A 26,092-nucleotide genomic window follows, 5' to 3' on the forward strand; every position below is an offset into this window, starting at 1 on the left:
GTAAGAAAACTCAATGTCAAGTCTAAATGTTTCCAGTGTTTGACTGTTTAATCAAATGCAAAAAAATGATAAATTAAACTACACTAACCCTATTATAAAGTTAAGGCTTATTCCCAACTAACCAAGGTTTATGTGTGGTTGTTTTTCCATACAGTTATGTCCAAAAGAATTCACCTGGGGACAAACTATAGCATATTCTTTTAGTGCTTTAACTTAGATTAGAAGATTCCACCATACGTTAGAAAAAGTATCGCAGGTTGTATTTCACGTCCTATTAAATGAGCAGCTTCTCAAAAAATGCATAGTGATTGTCCATGAACTCGATGATGTTTCTAGTACACTGGAAAATCCTGTGCACCGGAGGAAATGCCACGTGTACATACTGCGCATGCCCGACAGTTTCTACGTTGATCCTGCTGGGTGATCCCAGCTTCCGGTGAAAGGGGAGAAGTGTCTGACACGATTACTCTGACCAGGCCCATCGTTACTCACCCGTAGATAGCCGAACGGGTTTTTTTGATAATAGCGATGGGCTTGTAATCGTCAACAAGTCACCTAATCAACTTTTTTTTTTGAGATAATAGGAGACGTCGCCGCGGACGCCGCTTTGAGCAGGCTACGCACCGTCAGAGCTACAGGTTTAAACGTTACCCGCGACTGTCAGCCAGCTAGTTAGCCAGCTAAAGTCGCAGCTAGCTTTTCGCCAACTAAGCACCTCTAAATTAGATCCTGGTGTCTGTTTCAAGATGTCAACTGCGGGGTTCAATTCTCAGAACGGGACTGGGACAGGGCAGACATACGCAAATGGTGAGTAACTTTTATTAAATATATTTACTTCAAGGCGAAGTAGCTAACAGCTAACTGGCTTTCGGTAGTCACAAACGAGCACTAGCGGCACTTCTTGGATCTTGTGTCTGATGCTAGCTGTTAGCTAACTGACTTGCTTAGTAACGCTGTAACGATAGGTAGCTAAGTAGGGGCGACCTGTCAGGTGTAGAGCTGAGGTTAATCTTGATCTATGTTACCTCGATGACTTAACATGACCAAAATAGTTTCTGTCTTTAAGTTACGCTATATATACACATTTAGTTAGTGTTTGAATGTTTGCTACTTTTCCTGTGTCGAGGTGGCAGCCCAACAGGTTGATTATAGGACTCATCAGGCACCATAAAATTATAGAGACAGGTGTTCAGTTGTCCTACCTTTCTCCACACAACGTAATATAATACACGTAGATATAATGCGAGCTCGTCGATAACTTGAAAAGTAATTGTTTTTTTCCTTTCATGCTGCTGGATTTGCCTGAACCTTTTCTGCCCAGCGTAACTCGTGTATTCACAGTGTATCGCTTAGTTGTTGTTGTTTTTTAAACTCCCGATGTAGTTTTAGTGGCAGTGAATAATTACATTTGCTTGTTTACTAGTTCTTTCACTGTTGTGCAGTACGGATTTTCAGCTGGCTTAAAAGCTCCGGCTTGTCTGCGTCCTGCGTTTTTCTGTACATGTGGCACGTTGGGGACCATCCAAATATGTTAAAGCAAAGCGTTCCCCAGCCTGAAACAGATAAATGTCTTAATTTCAGGTTATTCATATCTTTTTATGGTTTTCCAGTGAAGCAGTGATATTTCACAATCAAATTAGTCTGCACCTGAAATAGCTTTCTTGTTCTGTGCAGACAACAGCATCCCAAGGTCATAATACCTCAGGTCCAATTCAAAAGTTGTAAATGAGTACATGTGGTCTTGGTCATTTTAAAATACCATTGCTTTTTCTTTCTTTTTCTTTTTTCTAATTGCAGTTCAGTTAAAAATACAACAGTGCAAAATAAACAATGCCAATTACCAATCATGGATGGCATGACTTGAATAATATTTGTTATCCTGGGTTGTCTTTATGCGAATGAAATTTTAATGTGAGAATATGGATCATTGTTTAAGAAAATGTTCCCATATATCAGGTGTAATTCCCATCACTTATGAATGGACAGAAATGTCATATTATAATGCTAAGCTTCATGTATAAAGACTAAAGACAGTTATAAGGAACCTGTCCATTACAAACCCCTGCATACGCTCTAAGGTGAGGGTGTGGTTTTTGTGTGTGTGTGTGTGTGTGAGAGAGAGTTTTTTTTTTTTTTTTTTTTTTTTTGTTGTTGTTGTTGTTGTTGTTGTTGTTGTTTTTTCCTTGACTGATTTATGTTTTCTTTGGTATCATTATCATATACCCAGTTATTGTTAGGTTCATTTTCTTGTCTTGAGTATTAGTATTGCTGGCAGCACAGGGTTGAACTTTTGAAGACAATTTAGTAATAATTTCATTACAGCACTTACCCCTGGGTCATTCTCCCATTTAAACTGAAATTATTAGTTTTGTCTTTGGAGTTAAACAGCTCCAGTACATTAACAGCCTCACTATTTGAACTTGCTGTCATAAAGTGGTCTTTCAGCTGCTTTCATTATTTTAATCATTGTAATGCACATTTACACCCTCACATCTAGATTCACATGGGTTTTATTTTTCTACTCTGAAGGAAAGTTTTTCTAATTTTACCATTAGATGCTTCTTTTTTTTTTCTTCTTTTTTTTAAATGGAGTGAAAGGTCTGATATCACATTCGGGACTTTATGATTTCTGACTTTCTCAGAATTTAGAAAGGGCAAAGATTACTGGATTATGTTCTGCCATCTATCTTTGCATGTTGAGAAAAGTTTTCTAATCCCTTTTCACTCTGCTGATTTAGCCCTGCCGTCAGTTATAAAGTAAAGGAATAAGTGCATAGTAGTGAAATGCTTGCATTACATAATCGTTTAGGCCACAAACGGCATCACATTGATGCTGCAATTTAAAGTGTGCCGATTAGATCTTTCTTGAGGTAATTTTTGTCCTGCTTTCCTTCCTTCTTCCTCATAACTGTTCATTTAGAATTTGACATCTGTTTCCTGTTCATAACAAGGTCTTACATCACCTAATGTTATTAATGTTTGACACTCTTGAAACTGAGATGTTTGTGTCACATTTTTAGCCTAGTATCTGCACAGTAAACTCAGCATTTTAATGGTACACAAGTGTCAGCTTTTATCACTGCTGTGTTCAGTAAGTAAGCCCGAAACCCACTGTCACTGAGGGCAAATCACAGCAAATTAAATCCAAGTAAAGAGATTACTCCTCTGGCTGTCGGTTCATTGGTCATTTGATGCATCCGTGTGGTTTTCACTGCCAGCACTGTGCCATCTGTTTTTCATATAAAAACATTTAAAGCAAGTGGATTGCCTTAATTAAAACGCACTTGAATCTCAAACAATAGCCCCTGGTTTGAAATCTATAACACTGCTGGTTACATCTCTCTGTAACGCTAAAGGCTTTATTGCTTTTGAACCTAAGGCTAAATTTCAGATATAACTCTTATCATACATGACAATACTGTTATTTAAAGAGCTGCAGCCGTTGTAAAAATGTTGGCATCTGGTACAGAAAGAGTAGTCGGGCAGATGTTTTCCCCTAAACAAAGGGATTGAAATAAGAGCTTTCATAAAAAATAAAATTGACATAAAATTACCTGAGAATTAAATGATTTTCATGTTTGATTTTAATTACTCAAAGAGGGAACTTTGAGAAAAATGTATTAACATGTCTGTATTTATCCTCCTCTGGTCTCCAGGTCCATCACAGAATCCTGTTGCCCTCCAGCAGCTACCAGGGGTTAGTTATGGGATGACTAATCAACCACCATACAATCCAGTGCAGGGCAAAGCTCCTGCACCCCCTGGCCCTGGACTTTACCCAGCTGGGCTATACCAGCCTATTCCCCCAGTTAGCTCATATCAGCCAGGCCCACCACCCACCTCTTACCCATCCTCTGCAGGCCAGCCACTGTTGCCCAGGCCTCCAATGGGAGGTCATCCATCACATACCCCTCCTCAGTCTGCCAGCCCCAGTCCTGGTCCTAGGATGTCAATGCCTCCTGCACAGGCAACACCACCTCCTCCTGCTGTGTCTTCTAGTAGCTACTACCCCAACCCTCAGCAGCCCATGACTCCAGCATGGCAGTACAACACATCTACACCACCACTGGGGCCAGCAACCTCCATTAGTGCGCCTCCAATGGGCCCTGTGGCAAATCATGTGAATCCAGCCGCAACCTTAGCAGGGCCATCACTGCCATCATTAGCACCTTACAGCTCAGCACCACGACCACCACCTCCCAACATGTCTCACAGCACCACCCAACCCCCGGGCCCAGGAATGCCTCCCACCTCTCTGCACGGCTATACACAGCCTGGTAAGTACATCAAGGCATATAACAAAGAGATACTCAGTGTTTCCCCATATATAGACTTTACTAGGCTGGGAAGCCTGGGCGTATTGACAAGTGGAAAGCTAAACTCATGAGGATAAAGAGCATAACAAGGCCTTTCTCCACCTATAGCTGGAGTCTGTCCTTGCGATGGAACTGATTGTTACTGTTATTTCATGTAACCAAATACATATGGTATTATTTATTATGTTATTGGAAAGGGCATATACAGTGGTGTGAAAAAGTTTTTGCACTCTTCCTGATTTCCTGTTCTTTTGTATGTTTGTCACACTTTGTTTCCGATCACAAAACAAAGATAACACAAGTAAACATAAAATGCACTTTTTAAATGAAGGTGTTTGTTATTAAGGGGAAAAAAGTAAAGTGATTACCCCCCTAAACCTAATAACTGGTCGGGCCACCCTTAGCAGCAAAAACTGCAATCAAGTGTTTGCAATAACTGGCAGTTAGTCCTTAAAAGTGCTGTGAAAGAATTTTGGCCACTTGTTTTTACAGAATTGTTGTAATTCAGCCACATTGGAGGGTTTTCAAGCACGAACCATCTTTTTAAGGTCATGTCACAGCATCTCAGTCAGATTCAGGTCAGGACTTTGACTAGGCCACTCTAAAGCCTTCATTTTGTCATTCAGAAGTGGACTTGCTGGTGTGTTTTGGATCATTGTTCTGCTGCAAAACCCAAGTGCACTTTAGTTTGAGATCACGAACAGATGGCTGGACATTCTCCTTCAGGATGCTTTAGTAGACAGCAGAAATCATGGTTCCATATACCACAGCAAGTCTTCCAGGTTCTGAGGCAGCAAAACAGCCCCAGACCATCCCACTACCACCACCATATTTTACCGGTGGTATGATGTTCCTTTTTTGAAATGCTGTGTCAGTTTAGTTCAGATGTAATGGGACTTATGCCTTCCAAAAAGTTCACCTTTTGTCTCGTCAGTCATAACTGTTCATCTTAGTAATTTCCCAAAAGTCTTGAGGATCATGAAGATGTTCTTTGGCAAATGTGACATGAGCCTTTTTGTTCTTTTTGGTCATCTTGGCATGATGTGTTGTTTTTGAGGTCTTTTAGCCTGCTTCACTTTGTCAGACAGGTTCTATTTAAGTGATTTCTTGTTTCAACAGGTCTGTCAGTAATCAGGCCTGAGTGTGTTTAGTGAAACTGAATTCAGCTTTTCAAAAAATTGGTTTAGTGACAGTTAATTTATGTTTAACAAGAAGAGAAATTACTTTTTCACATAGGACCGGGGTAGGTTTGGATAACTTTTCTCCCTTCATCAGTGAAATCGTCATTTAAAAAATGCAGTTTGTATTTACTCGGGTTATTTTTGTCCAATATTAAAATTTGTTTGATTATCTGAAACAAGTGTGACAAATGTGCAAAACACTTGGAAATCTGGAAGAGGGCAAACATTTTTTTCACACCACTGTATGCACTGTTCAGTTGAATTCTGTGTAAAACACTGAACTTCCAGAGGCCACTGCACTAACCCAATGCAATTTCATTTTTAAAAAAAGATGTAATTACACAGTGGTGAGGCAACAATTCTTAGTTATTGCAAATGAAACCATAATGATGCCCCCTGTCCTGGGGTCAAAACAGTAAAAAGATGAATCATCCTGTCGGGTTTCACTGAAAGCACTGAACTTTAACCAATTATTATCATGCAATTATTGCCTATTTAATTATTTGAAAATACATACTGTAGTGTGTGTTAAGTTTGACGCTGTTCCTTTCTGGTATCTTTTCTTTGGCGTGATTGCTTTAATTTTTCCCTGTCATTGTCTTCTTTGATTGATATGTGTTGGAGATATGCATATCTAGAATGCTGATATGTTGGAGCTGGACATTGCCCTCTGTTCCTACACTGATCATGTTGGCCTGCTGTGGCCTCTGGCTCCCTCCCAAGCACAGAAACTCATTTAGTCTGAATACAAAGTTCAAATACAAACTATATTGTTTCTTACATTGAATATAATTTGGCTTTTTGGACCACTTTTACTTTCTGGCACAGCCTCTGGTGGTAGAAAAATGCACAGATTAATGGTTTCTGCTGTTGATATTAACCAGTTGCACTCATTTGTATCTCAAGGATATTGGTTATTTTTTAATTTCCTGTGAGGGTTAAGGGTAGCCTTCAGTTAGCTCACAGCGGTAACAAAAAACACTCATAAAGAATCTTAGTAACAGGAAGTGGCTTTGTTACATGATTTTAGCTTGACACAAATTGGTTGTGTAATATGTAACCACAGAGGCAAAGTGATTTCACAAAGCATTTCTGTAATTTAAGTTAGATTTTTTTTCATTTGTTTGTTTTAGTGCAGTCTTTGCAGAGGTCAAATGGTTGCTTTAGTCTTTAATTTTACAGTCAACTTTGATTGAAAATTGCACCATCAGAACTATGTGTCTTCTTCTTCCTGTTAATAATATTATCATTATTATTATTATTATTAGTAAAACATTTTCTGTAACATTTGAAAACTGTAAAGGAAAGGTTTTTTTTTTTAAGTTCTTTGTCTAGTTATGCTTTTACTACATAAATCATTTTTTAATGAACGCTGTGTGGGCACAAAGGGCATTATTTAGGCCTGTATTTAGTTTAAGTGGTAAAAAAAAATGCTTGTGATCATAAAATAGGATTTTGTTCTGTTGAGTTGCTCCAGTCTGCAAAAGCATACTTGAAGCCATTTTATGTCTATATACATAATGAACCTGCCAAACTGCATTTTAAAACTTCATTAAGGATGAATATTATTAAGATTTTCTTCATATAGGTCAGGTCGTTTTTTGTTTTTGTGTTTTTTGGGTGGAGAAAAGTAGGAGGACATAGGTTTCCAGCATCAGTGCAACTATTGTGTTATCTCCCACAGTGTGGAACGAAATCTTTGCTTTGCATTGTGAACTGTTAGAAAACCACTGCAGTGTTAATGAAAGGAATTGAGATGATCAGGCATATAACTCCAGTGGATTGGATTTGGTCCTAGCTATCATTTGACATACATCATAATTACTAATAACTTAATGTATTTAGTAATCTTTGTCGATGTCTTAATTCACTCTAATTTGGTGATACAGGTCTGTACTGCAGCGGTTTTAAAGTTTCAGATACCTGTCCAAGTCATAGACAAAATGATTGAATTCTCACTAGTCATTCTTCTGGCTAAATATTTGCTCCTAATTTGTGTTTGTGAACCTTTATAATTTCTTAGTTCATTGCTGCAAGCACCTGCTCTACAGCAGTAAATATTACAAAAATTAAATAATAAGTTTTTAGGTGGATTGTTTTAGTTTGGAGTGTCTCATATTAATGCAAAAAACAAACAAATAAACAAACAAAAATTGTTTCTTATAGAAACATCTTGGCCAGACCTGTTGTAAAGGAGGTAATGCTGTCTAGCAAATTGATGGAGTTTAACTTAAGAAGGTAAAATGGGACTCTCTCTTCAAGACAGAAAGCAAATGTTGCCCACTCTTAGCATACAAGCTTAGGAAATTGCGTTATTAACATAGTAAAAGAGTAAACATACTTGCTGTCTTCAGTCATCACTAAGTTCATCAAGAAGTGTTTGTTTGGGCACAGACAGTCCTGAACTAGCTGGTGTGTTAGTACAGATAAATTCACTTGTGCTCTGAGGTTAACTTGCTGTAGGTTAGTAGTGCCACCAGCTGTTGTCACCACAGCCTGGAGCTTAGTGTGGTACAGTACACTCTAATGCAGGGGTCGGCAACCCTAGGCACGCGAAGGGTTAACTGATAGCACGACCAATGCTGGACTGGCCATCGGGCTTTTGCTCGGTGGCCGGGTGACTTCTTTTTCCTTTGTAACGGTATAAACAATGAAAGGTGGTCGATTGGCCAGATGCTGGTCGGTGTGTAAAAATAACTCAGTGGTTTGGTGGTGGCTATGGCGAAGCTTCCTCAGATTCAGTAAAATTAGCAAGTGGTGGAGGCCTCAGGTGGATGAGAGAAAGGGGAGGCAGTAGGAGGAGCGACCCGAGGCAGCCGCCGGTCCGAGTCTCAGGTGAACTGAACTTCAGGTAAGAAGTTATGACCTGCAGTCTGTCTGGGTCAAATATAAACCAAGTTTAGGTGGAGTTTATTTTCGTTGTGCTGACTTTTTACAGTCAGTTACAATAACTCGTACTGCATGCTAGCTAGCATGACGGAGTTTCTATACAGCTGGGTGGGTGCTTTGATGTTAGTGATACCATAGTGAACTGTATTTTATTCATAAGGTTAGTTAGTAGAGTTGCCTGTAAAAAGACGGAATTGTCTCGTATTCAGAGTAAATATTACGCGTTTCGTATTGAGGTGAAAAGGAACACAGTTTGTCCCGGACTTCAGCTAGAATGAAAAAAAGACACAAAGCTGGAGTTATTCTGTCATTACGCTTTCAGCTGTTTCTTCTTCTCTCATTCTCCCCCTCCCTGTCCTGTTGCTCAATCATGAAACGATCAATGATCAGCTGATCGGCTTTTCTCTTGTGTTTGTTTATCTCCCACTTTGCGCCAGAAAGAGGAAACCAGCGGATGTCGCGCTAAACAACAGCAGCACGTTTAAGCTTGATCAGCTGTTGTTAGAATTTATTTAATATTACTTTCTAGTATCAGCTGATGTTTGCTGGAGCCACAGCTGTAAAGCTGCTGGTCATGATGGTTTGTATATCTGGTGAGAGGGAAACATGAAGATGAAACCAGGAGATGTCCTTACTGAATCATCAGAGCTGAACAGGTGATGGAGAAACAGGTTTACCTTTTAGGTGACATGAATGAGTTGAAGGGCAGTTATGAGCTGTTTCTGAGAGACAAATAACACCAGGATCCTTTTCTATGTAGCTGACAGCTGGTAACTGTGCAGGGGCGGATCTAGCAAAGTTTTGCCAGGGGGCCAGGTAGGGCATTAACAGGGAGAGGGAGGCACAAAGAAATACTTTCTTATTCTCATTTAAAATGTCTGGCTGTTATTAAATAATTATCTGAAGCTTACAACCAAAGTTTTTATCTGACATAAAATGTATAGAAATCATACATATAACATCGAAATAGCTGGAATCCATAGATGTGCATGTTCATGGAGCTTGCATTTTCACCTGCTGGACATCACTACCTGACAAGTTTAACTGTCTTCAGAACATTGCAGAGGCCTTATTGACAGTATTTGGCTCTACATATCTGTGTGAGCAGATTTTCTATCACATGAGTGTCCTCAGGTAGCCGTCTGAATGCTGGACACTCGGAGACCTGTGTCTCTGAGTGGGAGACCAGAGATCACATTAACATGTGTATCTCTGTATTAGCAAACATACCATATTGGCCCAGTTTATTTTTCTTATCATTGTTGTGAGGAGACCATAAATAGCATTTGTATTTTCTGTATTTGCTGTTCTGGAGTTCTTGTTATGGATAAAAAGTGTCTTTTTTTGTTTGTTTCAAAATAGCTGATAACTATTCGCTGATAGCTGCCAGCATCTGCAAATATAATTCTATAAAGTGGTTCTATATAGTGTGTAACTGTTAATATAGAGCGTTATTAAATTTATTGCTAATGCAATCATATGGCACACTGACTTCTGAGGAAATTTTAAATGGCACTCGCCATCAGAAAGGTTGCCTACCCCTGCTCTAATGTCTTGTACATGATAGCATGTTGGAGTTGTTTTACATAGACTGCAACCTTGACATAATTTTAGAAGTGATAACTGACCAGCTGAAAGCTGTATCATGATGTCACCAGTTTCACAGGGATGATAGAAGATGTTGCTAAAGTCACGGCTGTGTGCCAGAGAAACAAGCTACACTGGTTTCTGATGAATTAGTCATTTATTAAAGAGAAGAAAAGATAAACATAGTCATTGATTCAAGCTTTTTAATTTTAAAGATTTCCAGGTCTCGTGTCAAAGAAACTGGGAAAATCATTCATCACAAATTTTTCACATCTTGTTTGCAGAGTAATTAGCTCATTATACATTGAATAGAGGAAATCATGATGAATTACGGTCTTTGTTTCTCTGCAGGTGTGGCACCTCCACCAATGAATCCCATGGCGCCCCATACATACCAAGGCCAGTCGAACAGGCCTGCTTATGGGCCTCCACCTACAGGTCCACCACCTACAGGTCCACCACCTGCAGGCCCACCACCAACAATGAAACCCACACCACCTCCCACTGGACCTCTAGTGGCTAATGCCACACCTCCACCACCTAAAGCAGATGGTAAGTGTAATCTTTTTTTTTTTTCTTTTCTTAAAAACACAGTGCCCAGATCTCAGCACATTTGGAAACATTAGAATAGACATTAAACATTTTACTCCCACAGATGTGCTAATCGTGATATTTAATGACTGCATATCCTTTGTATAAGCCAACGTGTTATCATCTCTTTATATTTTTTTTTTCCTGATCACCTTCCATTGTTTCCCTCCCTCCACTCCTTCCACTACATGCCAGCTCAGTGTGGGGGCGTTGTTAACAGCACTCTTTCCCCAACTGAGCCCGACAGCCAGGAGGGAGATATTGAATGTCCAGGTGTGGCAAAATCAGTTTTCAGCTCTTAGATGTTGTGTCAGTGCTGTGCTGCCAGTCCTGTCTCATCTGTACAGTTCTTGCATGTATCTGTGGATGTACTATTGAGCATATACAGAGGTTTCATCTCATAGTTTTAAAGAATAATGCATATAAAATGAAAATAATCTAGAGATATTGTAATGTTGTAATGGCATTCATAGTAACTCTGTATCTTTTTAGTGCTAAACTGAGCATCCATGGAAACAATTATTTCTTGATGGTGTGTTTTACCTTTTCAGTCATCCAGGCTCACCATGTCTCCCATGTGACTCAACTTCTAAATATTAAAATCACCAATGTAAAAATACTTCCCATAAATATGTTTAGTGTCTCTTTAATTTTCGTCATCATTAATATTGTCATTGTTTTGACCCTTTTTATAGTTCATTTTGTTCCATCCCTGTTGTTTGTGGTTGGCAAAGTGTTGCTTAAATTATTCATATCATGTCTGTGTTTGCTTTGAAACAGGAGCTGTGGCTGGCAATGGCCCGCAAGCATCAAACAGCTATAATCATCTTGACAACAAAATGGGTAAGGCGGTTTTCTGCCACATATTGGATTCTGTGCACACAGCAGTCACATTTGCAGTCTTTGCAAATGCCTGTCCGTGCAGTTTTTGACGAATATGAGGCATTTCTACATTTTATTGTACAATCTTTAATTGTGTGATGTATGTCTTGAATCCCAACTGGATTCCATTTTCAGTACAAATATCTAAATATTAACTGTCACAAATCCCACTGTGACTGTGAGCTCTGGTGAACAGTCTTTTGTTTTCTTTTTTTCCTTTGGTTCCATACCAGCAGGCGTCTCAGAATGTGTAATATACTTTTCATATCATCAGCAAATCCCATAAAAAGAACAAAATCCACAATAAACAACTTCTGTTAACAGTCATTGTTTGTGTAGACAAACATTAAGTAGCTTAGGCCTCTAAAAACACATTTATGAGGGAAACCCATTCAAATCCTCATTACCACGAAACATTGGCACTGGGTTTTATTTTAAGCCGTTGACTAATATGCCTGCTGCTGTGTATACCTGTCAGCCACAGAGCTTCCCATTTTTAGTGATGTCTGCTATTTGAGTTCTCATTTAAGCCTTTGTAAGTGTAAATGTTTTTCATGTTACTGTTTCTTCCATAGCTGGCCCGACTCAGCCTGGACCACCCGGTCGGCACTTGGGCCACTACCCTTCGCTCCCTCCCGGGTACCAGAACACCTCAGCTCCCCACGCCACCCCTCCCATCCACCCTGCGATGCAAGCCGCCACGCAGCCTTACACTCAAGCACCTCAGCCATATCAGCAGGTGAGCCTAAGGTCACAACCCAGTTCCACATAATTTTAGAACACTTTGCATACACAGTTTGTTTGTTCGCTTGTCATTGACTTGCACATGAATGCAAAACACGTGCTGGTTATATGGAAAGGAGAATAACCAACACTGGGTTGTTTTTTTCATTGTTGCATAGGGTTGAACTGGTTATAGAACTGGAATGGCTAAACAAACTTAGGTGCATTATAGTAAAGGGCTTGTGAGGGAACAGTTTGGAACAAATGCTTAAATCAGTTTTAAATTGATTTTATTTCAAGATACAAATTTAGGAAAAAGCACTTGAACACGTGTGGACTTCAAAATTCTCACATTTATTGTGACAAGTAAATATTATTAGACTATTAGGCTTAATGTAATTTTTTTTTTTTGTTTGTTTCTTTCAGCCACCTGGTGGCCCAGGGCCGGCTCAGCTAAGCCCATCGTTAGCAGCCATGAGCCTCCAGTCCAGCACCCCAGAGGCCCTGAGAGTGGTCAACCTCCTGCAAGAGAGGAACCTGCTGCCACCGGCCCCAGTCCCTGCCCCGACACCCTGCCTCACCCAGGACCTGCAGAAACTCAACTGCAGCCCAGAGTGAGTCATAATGAACTAATTTTGCGTGTTGTGACATTTTTGTCTTTCATTAAATTGATTGTGTTTCTATCTCATATAGCTAATAATACTATAACTGATCTCTGTTTAGTTTTTGTTTTTAAACTCAAAATTATAAATGATTAAGAAATGCTACATTTAACGTGGGACTTTAATCATATCACTGTTTAGTGTTAAGTGCGCACAGCCTAAACGCTGAATTTGTCACTCTGTGTGCTTCCAGAGTTTTTCGCTCTACACTGACCAGCATCCCTCAGACCCAGTCTCTGCTCAATAAAGCCAAGATGCCACTGGGCTTGCTGCTTCACCCCTTCAAAGACCTCTCGGTAACCTGTCAATTTAATATTGAACGTTCACTCTCAGTCATCAGTCAGTTTAACTGGGTCAGTTACTCCAACAGCTTCCACTGTGAACCTCACCTGCTAGTCAGCAGGTTTTCGGCAATAAATGTTGAGTCTATCTTTCGTTTATCTCAAAGCAGAGAACATTAATTACATGTCATACACATCACCACAATCCCAGCTGGAGATTTGTTACCCGGGGCCTATGTTTACTACCATTGTCACTTTTATGATCAATCCTGAGTGTGAGGAGACAGCACTGATTTCTGTCCTCACATTTAAATTGTTATACACATAATATTGGTGACACATAGGAGACAATCTAGTCACAAATGTGTGTAGTCATTATCATGTAACAACAATTAGAGGTAATTTTAGAGTGTGTAGGTTAATGGTTTCTAGACAGAGGGTGGCGAGGTATTTCTGTCTGTTTAGAAAAAAGGTCTGCTCTATTTGAAACGATACTGGACTACACCCAAAGCTCAGATGTCTCAGTTTTCTCCCAGCATTCAAATCTCTTTCGAAGCAGTGACTTATTTTGGTTATTTACATGAGTGCAAGGGTTGCAGTATTATGCATTTGCACATGTATTAATCATTTGACACACGTAACACACGTTAACACGAATTTCTCTCCATATATCGCTATGTTACTATGTCATATGGTGAGAATATTTATAGACTTGTTTATGAATATAGGTTGCATGTATTAACTTGTGTTTTTGTTTGTTTTTCTCTAATCTGAAGTGGATAAGAATTTGTGTTTATCTTAAACGCTTCCATGCAGTTTTATGTCATCATTATCATTGGGTCAAACCTTGCATTTGGCACTTTATCACACATTGACAAAAGACTAAATTATAAATGAGAGGACTGCATTGAATAAAATGTAGAGTTAGGATATTGACTCTTTCTGCTGCTTTAACTCGGGTTCCTTTACTGCTGCATGTCTGGTTTGAATGATAAAAGTGCAATAATGCCTCCCTTCAGTGGAACAGACTTTCCTCTTTACTTAGTGGCACACACATGCTTAACTCGGAGCGAATGAGTTTGTTCTATGTCTTTCTGGAATAGGTGCCTCATTCCTCTGGCTTCTTATTTAAACATATACCTGTGACGGTTAGTTCATTAAATGAATTCCCCACAAAAATCATATATATTACAGGAGCTAATTGTCTAATCTCATCAGTGGTGCTTTTAAAAACGAGGCATTCCCAGAGCCATTTTTAAAATGTGTCATCCTCATATAACAGCAACATATAACAGCTATATTATCTTTATAAAGATGCACGAGCTGCATCAAATTTGTATTAGTTAAACAGTGTCTTCCTAACAGCTGTTTATTTCCCAGTAGGGTTTGACTTAATACACCCCTGGGCAAATCTATCACAGCGACTACGTTTATGTTTCCCTGTTAATTGAGGACACAAATTCCAGAGACATTTCACAGCTTGGACAGCAACAAGAAACGTCTTTATTGAAATGCCATTTAAAATAAGCTGCAAACCAGATGATGTTTGCCTCGAGGCTCTCGTCTCACAGAAGTTGTTTCTCATCTGCTTTTATAAATACAGCAGCTTCCTGTTGTGACATCCAGCACGATTGTTAGGTGTCGGTCCTGCAGAACCTACATCAATCCCTTTGTCTCTTTCCTGGACCAGAGAAGGTGGAAGTGCAACCTTTGCTATCGGGTTAATGATGGTAAGTAACAGGAGGGTTTTTTCCACCCACAGATTAAGTATAAAGAGAGAATAATGTCACCTACTTTGGAAAGAGGATTTTATTAGAGTTCATATGTGTTTTCACCTCAGGTAGAAGATCTGACTCAGTACTAAAATCTCACTGGAAGTTTTGTGTGTTTGTGTGTAGTTCCAGAGGAGTTCATGTACAACCCTGTTAGCAGATCATATGGAGAACCACACAAAAGACCTGAGGTCCAGAATGCCACCATTGAGTTCATTGCTCCTTCAGAATACATGGTAGGTGTTTAACATTGTATCTGTCACCAGTTAAATCCATGTTATTATAAAACTGGCATTTTCAAAGTCATGTAAAATTGAAGAATTATGATCTGAAAGCTGAGGTAGATTTACTTTCCAGAACTCTGTCTTGGGGCAAAGTTAGTTAGTGGTTATTTTAAGCTTTTAACTTGCTATTTTAACTTGCTAAATTAAATTCTGAGTGTTGGAAATTGTGCAGTCTTCTGTGTACGTGATAGTAATTTTGTCTCTTTTTATTAACCCTGCTTTAACTAGCTTGTGTTTGCCCTGATTTTGTTCAGCTGAGACCACCCCAGCCTGCTGTTTACCTCTTCGTTCTGGACGTTTCCCACAATGCAGTGGAGACAGGCTACCTAAATGTGTTCTGTCAGTCACTGCTGGACAACATCAATTCGTATGTACAACCTTTAATTTTGATTCATTAGAGTCCTTTCGACAAAATAGCCTTTTTAACAGTAATTTTCCGGAGTACTTTTAAAATATACATAGGGCTCAGGCACATTCACAGCTAAGACCTAAAGTGCATGGAAACCGATATACCGATATGTTTTTAATGGGTCAGTGTAACAATTTTTTCTAGGCCCTGGATAAATGTAGGCACACGTTTTTAAATTTGGCCTACACTATATTGCCAAAAGTATCCAAATTATTGTATTGAAGTGTTCCAATCATCAAGCATTTAGGCATGCAGCCTGCTTCTACAAACATTTGTGAAAAAATGGGTCATTCTCAGGAACTCCATCCGTTCCAGCATGGTACTGTGATAGGATCTCACCTGTGCAACAATGAGGCGTATAGTGCACAGAGGTCACCAACTTTCTCCAGTCAGTCGCTACAAATCTCCAGACTTAATTTGGCCTTCAGCTTAGCTCAAGAACAGTTTGTAGAGAGCTTCATGGAATGGAAGAATGATAAAAAACACACACTGCTAAACCTTAAGGAAAGCCTTCCCAGAAGAGTTTAAGAGTTGTTATAGCTGCAAAGGGTTGGCTGACATCATATGAAAACCCATAGATTCAAATAAAATGAATAAGATGTCACCCAAGTTCATATGCATGTGAAGGTAGACGAGCGAATAATTTTGGCAATATAGTGTACCTTATTTTCTGTCATATACTGTTGGCGGATGCTCACATTGAACATGTACAGTTAATATTTGCATCTGAAGGTTGTTCCCTTTTTATAGAGCCACTGTGACTAAAGAACAGAGATCTGTTCAGATGGTTCAAATAATTTGTGTAGACCTAAAAAATCTCCATAGATTCTTATTTCTTTGAAGTAAGGGGTTTTCTTTACAAAACTACCCAGTGGGACAAATTGGACCCTCTGGTAGGCTGACTCTGACCACCTGTCCACATATTTGATCAACAGATGGTTATTTTCTGTTATGTGTAGTAACACGATCCAACATAATACCTTAATGGAAGGATCTTAATTTGGGTCCTTGCAAACTACGATGAAAATAGGTTATCCCTGACACATAAGGGCAAGCTTTACTGAAGTGTGTGTGTTTATGTGTCCTAGACTTCCTGGAGACTCACGGACAAAGGTAGGCTTCATCACCTTTGACAGCACCATCCACTTCTACAACCTCCAGGAGGGACTTTCCCAGCCTCAGATGCTAATCGTGTCTGACATAGAAGGTGAGACGTAGCTGACGGCAAAGGCCACACTTTCATTATCACAGTAACTTGACATCAGCTGTGCGCCAACTTACTGCAGGAATCGAGAACCAGCAAACATATAAGGTCACAGACTGACTGGCTCACTAAACATGAATGCCATGTTGGTAAATTAGTACAGCCATGTTTTGTCCCCTTTATTTTAAGTGAAACTTTGTAAAAAGCTGTTGCACCACATGCAGCGACTCTATTTCTTAATGAAATCACTTTATGGTTCCCCTGTTTGATTTATGGTTGTCATTACCTACTGTTATATTTGTTTAAATAATTACATTTTGCTCTCCACAGATATCTTTTTACCAACACCAGACAGCCTTCTAGTAAACCTCAATGAATGCAAAGAGGTCAGAAATGCTCGTTTTGTTAAAGTCCTGTGTTGTTTAATTTATAAATGACTGTATTTTGAAACTGAGATTAAATGTAACAGTTTACTATGTGTTCACACTGTGTAGGAAGTAAAATTGATTGCTGCTTTATATTCATATCCGTTTTCTCTGATTAATAGCGATAACACGCCATAAAAATATGACTCACGTCCACCGATTTGCTTTGCAGCTTGTGCAGGATCTGCTGAAGAGCCTGCCAAATTTATTTGAGAAGACGATGGAGACGCAGTCCGCCCTGGGTTCAGCTCTGCAAGCAGCCTTTAAGTTGTTGTCCCCCACTGGAGGGCGCATGTCGGTGTTTCAGACGCAGCTGCCTAACCTCGGTGTTGGGGCACTGCAGTCGAGAGAGGACCCCAACCAGCGGGCATCTGCCAAGGTAATGAGAGAAGTGTGCTGAATGGTATACAGCGGGATTTAAATATAACCAACAGAGCCATTGTGTTAAATGTAGGCACCAGTTGCCATAACTATATTAAACAAAGTCTTAATGACTAGTGTTTCAAGTCAGTCATGGAACAAAAATGGACATGACTAATATTTGATAGCTAGTTTTAAACTTTTCTAATAAATGCAAAATAAAAGCACATTTTTTGGAATAAGATCAGATTTATTATAGAAAAACTATAACTTTTCAGAAAGAGAAGATTTAAATTTTTATGTTTATAGTTCTTTGATTTTGGTAATCTTAAACCAGAGGATTAAATCAGGATTAAAAAAATGTCAGCTTTTCCACAAACTGTAAAAATTTGTTTTACTTTGGACGACTTTTGAGTTGTTACTTTACATTTACACTTTATGTTCATGGTGCTATCTGATGTGCATTCCTTTCAGGACATCCAGCACTTAGCGCCGGCGACAGACTTCTACAAGAAACTGGCTCTGGACTGTTCCAGCCAGCAGGTGGCTGTAGACTTGTTCCTGCTCAGCGCTCAGTACTGTGACCTGGCATCTCTTGGTAAGTCTCATCTCAATGGATTGGCGGGAGACAATGGAGGGAAAAGGAAGATGCAGTGGACCTTTTGCTATTTTTTATCATGCTGACATAACCTCTTGCTTAAAAAAATCCCCTCATATTCCTAGATTTTAAAACTCTTGAGTGGTAAAAACGTTAAGCACAAAAATATTTGTCATTAATGAGGGAAAATCTGATTCCCGAAATGATGCTATCAGATTTTATTCATTCCCTAGCGAGATGGAAATTGAGAGAAATTAACCAGTCTGTTTTTTTCAAAACTTTAAAGCTTTTTCTCTCCACTTCTGTGCGTTCTCTCTTTATTGCAGGATGCATATCCAGATATTCAGCAGGGAGTGTTTACTACTACCCATCCTACCACCACCAGCATAACCCAGCTCAGGTTGAGCGCTTCCAGAAGGATCTGAAGAGATATTTAACCAGGAAAATTGGCTTTGAGGCTGTCATGAGGATACGCTGCACCAAAGGTCTGTGGGCACAAAAGAGCTAGAGATGAATGAGTGTTGAATAGACGTGAAGGTTACCGTTGCAAGATGTTGTTTATAAACTGTTTGGAATTACCAACTCTGCACTGATTAGGCATAAAATGTGGTCTAATCAGCATCCAAGGCACAATTAGATAAATACACTTGGGCTGATAGTAGTAATAATAATACAAATAGTTTTGATTTTCACTCTGAAATCATTTTCAGAAATCCTGGTAATTGGTTCAAAACTCTTCCTTACAGCTACAAATTCCCAAATATGAGTCATAGAACTTCAAATTCTCTTTACATGTTTGATTTATTAGTAAAAGTAGTAGTAGTATATGCTTACTGTTGCTAACACCAAGGTCTGCTTTGGGGGGTAAAGTTTAATGTTTACCTCTCAAGGCAAGTGTGAGGGGTTGTATTTTTCCCAAATCTCTCCAGCTTTGGTGGGAAGTGTAAAGTTAGCATGACTTACAGAGCCAAAACTGACAATGGAAATTGCAGCAGGTTGAATGAACCAGAAATATGCTTTACAAATTCTCTTGCCCAATAGTGTTCGGTTTTTGCTGTATTTACAAACAGTCCAGCCTTTGTAGCCCTGAATTTTGCTCATCATGGAAATTGGACATAAAAGCTTAAACTCTGAGTCATTATAGAAAGAAAAACACATTTCTAGAGTCTGGACACATTCATGGTTTCTGTTTTTTGGCTACCTTTTAAGATACTGCAGTCCAGTCTGATTGATTTTTCTCTCTGTGTTCCTATGCAGGTCTGTCCATCCACACGTTCCACGGAAACTTCTTTGTGCGCTCCACAGATCTGTTGTCCCTCCCCAACGTCAACCCAGACGCCGGCTTCGCAGTTCAGATGTCCATCGAGGAAAACCTTGATGACATGCAGGTTGTCTCTTTCCAGGCTGCACTGCTTTACACCTCCAGCAAAGGTACGCACACGCTCACTTAGACGAGCCTGTTCGGTTCCTTATCTTTTTGCAGAATAGTGGTGATAAATGGAAAAAAACATCCATGCAAATAGTAGCTTATGATTATTATTATTACATAAGATGGAACTACTTAGTGTAATTTTATCAAATGAGGAGCAGATGTCCTTTTTAAAACATTTTTATAGTGCAATAAATGGGTAGAACAGAAATATGTTTAAATAACATGAATGGTCCCTTACAGGAGAGAGGAGGATCCGCGTGCACACTTTGTGTCTCCCTGTGGTTAATTCTCTGTCGGATATCTTTGCTGGGGCTGATGTTCAAGCCATCACTGGGCTGCTGGCTTGCATGGGTACGTGCTAAACTGTTTTCTAAAATTTAACATGAGATAATAAAGTTTTACAATTATTTTGTTATTTGTTACCACTCATACTTAATTTTATTTGGTCAGTTTGCACATCTCTTTTGCATACTTAATAGTTATTACCAGTTATGTTTGTTTTGAAACTTGTGTATAATAATTGTAGACAGAAATGTGAAAGTGAAGTAACAGTGTGAGAATTTTGTCTTCACCAGTTGTAAATTTCTGGATTTGTGATTGTGTGTTTGTAAAATATGGATAAACTTGGATTTGTGGAAAGCATAACTAGGCGATTATTCTTCATTGTCACAGTTAATACTGTTTTAATTGGCTGGATCCTAAATCCTCACAGGGTTTTCATCGTCTTCGCTGTTATAAGCACTGACAGATAGTGATGAGTGGTGACAGCTGCGGTTGCCTAGCGACCATTCTATACTGAGCATTCGAATCTGTGCTGGCTCATCTGATGTTAACTTGGAGAACAGATACTGATATTATGTTTCAGAGGAGTTTATTTCATTTTAATCTTATAACGATCAGGTGGAGCGTGGCTGTTTTAGCACTGTGACTTCAAATGCATAGTAAGGCTCAGCCATGCCATGTAATGGCAACTGTAATATACACAAGGGTAATACTCAAAAAGATTTATACACACTAATCCTTATGCTAAGCTCTGCTGGGAAATATAAGCATTTTTTACAGGTCATGTCACAAATATTAACATCTCAAAGATGGACATCAATATTTTTCATTTTAAATTCACAGAAAATTAATTTGGTAGTTAAATGTCCTACTGCATAAAATCCGGTCACTTAGCAGTGTTCAGCATGCATTTCTTTTCCCCCTCTGGGTAAGTAGATCAGACTTTTACTGGCCCACCAAGAAAACTGTCGCTTACCCACAAGTGCTAATACAGCCACAGGTTATTAGGTCATTCATTCTGTCAAACACAAGTTTATACAAACACAAATTTATTTATTTATTTTCCTCACACTGACTTCATAGTCTCCATTGAAATGTTATTTCTTCCTAACTTATGCAAGATTTTGGGGGTTATTAGAAGAATGTTACTATGAAGGAAAATAAGTTTTTGAAATGTCAGAAATATTGTGAATTTTACCAGGAACAATTTTGCTCTTAGTTGAATTAGATTAGCAGATAAAACCCTCATCTGATAATATAATTTAATGAATCTGTTTTATAAAGTTCATCTTTTAATCACACAAATATTTCGTTTACCATATTCTGGTAAAGAGAAGCATTATTTTTCTGTTTCAGTTAAATTAGGTAAGAAATGTTCATAAAATTCTGATTTTAAAATATATTGTTTATCTTAAAAAAATTTAATTATGGAGGTCTTGATCACAGATTTTTTAATTTTGAAAATGGTGTAGGGACAGCGCCCCTTATTTTACAGTATCAGACCTAAAATGCATGATTGTCTCATAACTGGTGTGAGACTGGAGCCTTTTTTTAAACTACTCTGGTAGTCTTTGTTGTTTGTAGGGACAGCCCTTCTGTTTAATCCCACAAATATCTGCCTAAAGGTTCTTAATGTCCCTCTCGACAGCTGTGGACCGTTCGGTGACGGCAAGTCTGAGCGATGCAAGAGACGCAATGACCAACGCTGCTATCGACTCGCTGATGTCTTACCGGCAGTCTGTGTTGACAATCCAGCAGCCTGGCCTGCTGGTCCCGGCCTGCCTCAGACTCTTCCCGCTCTACATTCTTGCGCTGCTCAAACAGGTTGGCTGGTTTACACAACAGTTACACTGCCATTAATCTTTTCCACTGACTGATTTTCAACCTTTCCCTGTGTTTGAACGTACGTTTGTTTTGTGTAAAGATCGATCTACTATATCCTCTCTTTGCTAAATTCACTAATTTTTATGAACATTAACACAAGCTGGCTCTACTTTCAGAGGCATTTCTTGAATACCCCACCATTGAGTCGTTATTGAAGGTTTTTGGTGTGTTGATATGTGCGCTTTGCAGAAAGCCTTCAGGACAGGCACCAGCACCAGGCTGGATGACCGGGTGTTTGCCATGCTTCAGCTGAAGTACCAGCCACTGGCCTACGCCATGCTGATGATCCATCCTGCTCTGTACCGTGTCGACGACCTGACTGACGAGGTGAGGAGGATGAATTTAAGTTTCAAAGCCCTGTGTTTTATTTCTTTTTATGCGTGATGTGTAGTTTTAAGATTACATGACTGGACTAAAACCATTTTAGGAAGGAATTTATTTATTTTCAGGTTTCCTTCGTTACTAAGTGATCTTTTCTTTTCTGCATCTTCAGGGAGCATTAAACATCAACGAGCGGACCATCCCTCAGCCCAGACTGCTGCAGCTGTCTGTGGAGAAGCTCAGCAGGGAAGGAGCTTTCCTCATGGATGCTGGAACTGTACGTTTCAAGATGAGCTCTCAAAACAAACTAACAATTTTAAAAGCTGATGTTGGGCAAAATTACAGCTTGGCATTTCCCACACTGAATGTCTCATTTGATTTATTTCCTACATTTCTCCCACTTATTTACAGCAGTGCTAAAGACTCTTTAGATGAAGCTTCTTTCTGTGGCTGTATGTTAAAATGTGCTAATATTGGCATAGTGAGAGAGATTTCCTTTTCGAGAAAATGAGAAATCGCTGAACTGCACATTTTGTATCACTAGTGCCTGTTCTCTGTGTGACTTATGCAAATGTGTAGCTCTGTGATGAAGCCTTACTACAGCTCTCTCCATGACACTAATCATTCTCCCCCCACGCCTGATAATAATTTGTACACTCAAAATTTTACATAATCATGTAGCACAGTTCTAGATTAAAAACATCAGTTATGAGCTTTACTGAGCTGTACTTAAAGGAGGTGTTTAGCTCTTCAGTGACAGTTTTCAGTACTGTAATCTTCTTGCTCTTCATTTAAAGATATTTAAATGAACCTCATTCTCTTCCCAAAGGTGATGTATCTGTGGATTGGACGCAACTGCCACTCCAACTTCCTCACACAGGTCTTAGGAGTTCCAAACTACGCTGCCGTGCCTGATAATCTGGTAGGATTTCTTACTTTGGGTCAACTGCTCTGTCTCTGTAACAAGACTTCTCAAAACATGCAGCACAGCTACATTTCCATATGTTGACGCCTTCCCCTACTTGCTGATAACAAAAATTGTTGCTTTCCTCCCACAGTATCTGCTCCCTGAACTGGACACCGCAGAGTCTCAGAGAACCAGAGCTTTCATTGGTTGGCTGAGAGATCAGAGGCCATTCTTCCCCTCCCTGCATATCATCAGGTGGGACGTCACTGGGTATTAGAAAAGAATGAATGAAGTTGCAAAAGTAAAAAGTGTGCTCCCTGGTGGTCTGGCTAAGAACTGTTATAAACTACCGATACTTTTTGTAGTCCTGTCAATTTTTCCCGCACTCTTCCACAGGTAAAAGATCAAGATCAGTTTATAGCTTTATCTGTATAAAAGCTAAAATCTCACTATAGTAACTGTTTTTAATAGGCTGATGTGTTGACTTAATGTTTTCTCAGGGCATATAAGACAGTTTCAGACTTGATCTTTCAGAATCCATCAAAACAAAAGAGTCTAAAAAGGTCAACAAATACAAGCCACCCTGTGCCTTTAGGATTATAGCACTTTAACGCTTATAATACTAACTATAATGTACTCAAAAAATAAATAAATCATGTCAGGCAAGTGGCTTATGAGGGTCTGTATTTCCTATTGAGGCTGATAAGTAAAGACAAAAACTGTAGATGATCTCCTAAACCTATAGACCTTTTTGCTATCTGTGTAACAAGCAAAGAGGTTTACGGAGCAGCATTGAAAACCACCTTACAGTAGCTTTGGTGGGTATGGAGTTGCTGCGTTTGCCTCTAGTTTGCAGGGCAGATATTGACTACTCACTGAGCAGTTAAGAAACTGAAAAGTGTGTTGCAGACCGCAATCAGAGACTGTTCGCCTTCAGTGTAAAAGTTGCTCCTTTTGAAATGTGTTGGTTGTACTGCTGAAGCGCAGCTTTTACTTTGAAAGCCCATGGTCTATGTTTCTGGTTTGCGTCACACTTTTTCAACTGGTCAGCAAAAATCAATTTTTCTTTCATGACTATTGATGGAAAAGTCCCAGATGGTCGTCAACAGGTCTCCTAACCCTCCTTTATAGTACAGACTTCAGGTTATGTTAACAAAATAGTAAAATATAGGCTTTGCAACTGTGCTATGTTGAAGGAAATGCTCTCAAAAACTTAAGCATCTCCTCTTCTTCTCTGTTAAAATGAACACAAGTATCTTAAATTGCACATCTGTAGTACCTGAATATGTAGGAGCAATCCCAACTGATGTCTTCTCATTGTGTTCTTATTTCCCACCCATTATCACGTGACTCAGGGACGAGAGCCAGCTGAAAGCCAGCTTTATGCAAAACATGATCGAGGACCGAACAGAGTCGGCCCTGTCGTACTACGAGTTCCTCCTTCACCTCCAACAGCAAATCTCCAAATAATCTTCAGTGTGGCTGCGGAGACGAGGGAACATTGAAGCGAGCATGTGCGTCAGTGTACGTGTGCGAGTATATATGTATATGGTGTGAGAGTGTGTATGCGTGTGAGTGAGACCACACTCAAGGTCGCTTCTTGGTCCTTCTTCAGCTGTGGTCCACCATATCTCTGAGGGGGGGAAAAACCCGAGCTGAACTTAACACGAGGCATCAGCCCAATCAAGTCATGTGACGAGGATGTGACAAATAATTGGTTCTGATGCTTATTGGGCACTTTTGAACCCTGCTGAAGAAACAAGAAATCCAGGATGATTATTGTGTCAATGATCGAATGAATCAGTGTTTATTCTCACAGAACAATGCTGTCTAACTGAGGTAGTGCTCAGAAACAGTGCAGGAAAACAGATGTGTGAAGTGTGAAGTGTTTGGAAAAAGCACAGTCTTTATTAATACGAGTCAAACATATGTACGTACGCTTAAGACTAGTTTATAAAACAGGAAGGAACCGGCAAAAAGACTGTTTTGTTTTTTGGGTGTCACCTGGAGTATTTGTACACACAGCAGCTGAGCTCTAACAACACTCTTATATTGTACCTGAAGGAGAGAGCGTGTGCTTTTTATTTGACAGTCATTATACTTGTGTGTTGAACAAATCTGTAGACTCTGTTGTTTGAAAGCCTGAATTTTAAAGGTGTTTGAAGGCAGATCAGCCTCGTTGCCGTCGCTGCCTCGAATGTTTGGATTTGGCAGCGGAAGGTGGTTTCATCGGTCTGATCTGTCGCTCATCTTTTCGCTCTTTCTCTCTGGACATTCAGAACACCTCTGACGACATTGCTGTTCTGTTTGTTTGTTTCTTTTTCTGATTGTTTAATTTATGAGACTCCCAATCTGATTAAATTCTATAATTGCCTTGTATGGGAACTCACTTTTTATTATTAAAACCTCTGTTTAAATACAGACTCTATATATGAAATATTTTAATATAATAGGATATGGGAAATTCTTTAACACAGACATAACAAAGCCATTGTGATCTTTTAATCATGCTTATTGATACTTGTATATTAAAAGATTGCATTATATAAAGGTAAAGACATGCTGATGATTTTAGTATAAATAAGTTGAAATGACGCTAAGAAAATAAAATGTTGGGACTTTTTAAGTGTAGTTTGTGTTTTGGTGGGTGAACAGTGTTTATTCTGTGAACACAAAGACTACAAAAGACAACATGGACCAAATCAGTCAATATTTCTCTTGAATGCATTTGAATCGAGATTTTTTTTTTTTTTTTTTTTTGGTTTGGTCTGATTTCATACAGTTTGTAATCTATGTATTATATCAACAAAAATGTATTTAGGAACAGACAAATATGTTTTGGTCTTCATGCACAAGAAATTTTGTTTTTCATAAAAAAATACTGATGAAAATAAAAAGCAGCTTTGTTTTTGTACAGAGTTAACTTGCTGAGGACTGGATGTTAGTCACATGACTACAGCTAAAATAACACCAGTCGTGTGTGTGGAGAGAGTGGAGTAAATAAACAGATATAAAGCCACTGGCATTTTAGAATGATCTCACCTTTCAACAAGAAATTGAATTAATTTAACACCCAAAAAATAAAGTAGAAAATAATACAAA

General features: G+C 39.1%; 1 protein-coding gene across 2 annotated transcripts; it reads left to right on the top strand.

Annotated features, from left to right (window-relative positions):
• The first annotated feature begins 421 nt into the window (after positions 1–421).
• sec24a (SEC24 homolog A, COPII coat complex component) lies at positions 422–26,092 on the top strand. Of its 2 annotated transcripts, none has more exons than XM_031730155.2 (23): positions 422–807; positions 3,657–4,277; positions 10,325–10,525; positions 11,345–11,407; positions 12,022–12,185; positions 12,596–12,783; positions 13,025–13,127; positions 14,716–14,842; positions 15,011–15,120; positions 15,423–15,535; positions 16,666–16,784; positions 17,112–17,167; positions 17,379–17,585; positions 18,041–18,164; positions 18,491–18,649; positions 19,422–19,595; positions 19,837–19,947; positions 21,527–21,702; positions 21,952–22,089; positions 22,256–22,360; positions 22,913–23,005; positions 23,142–23,245; positions 24,346–26,092. In XM_031730155.2, the coding sequence occupies exons 1-23, from the start codon at positions 747–749 to the stop codon at positions 24,458–24,460; spliced, it is 3,432 nt and encodes a 1,143-aa protein (XP_031586015.2). In that variant the 5' UTR covers positions 422–746; the 3' UTR covers positions 24,461–26,092. The 2 variants fall into 2 exon arrangements, with proteins under 2 accessions (XP_031586015.2, XP_031586017.2); XM_031730157.2 differs by having other exon boundaries at positions 14,719–14,842.

Source organism: Oreochromis aureus, linkage group 10 (assembly GCF_013358895.1).
Source record: "Oreochromis aureus strain Israel breed Guangdong linkage group 10, ZZ_aureus, whole genome shotgun sequence".
Classification (NCBI taxonomy): Eukaryota; Metazoa; Chordata; class Actinopteri; order Cichliformes; family Cichlidae; genus Oreochromis; species Oreochromis aureus.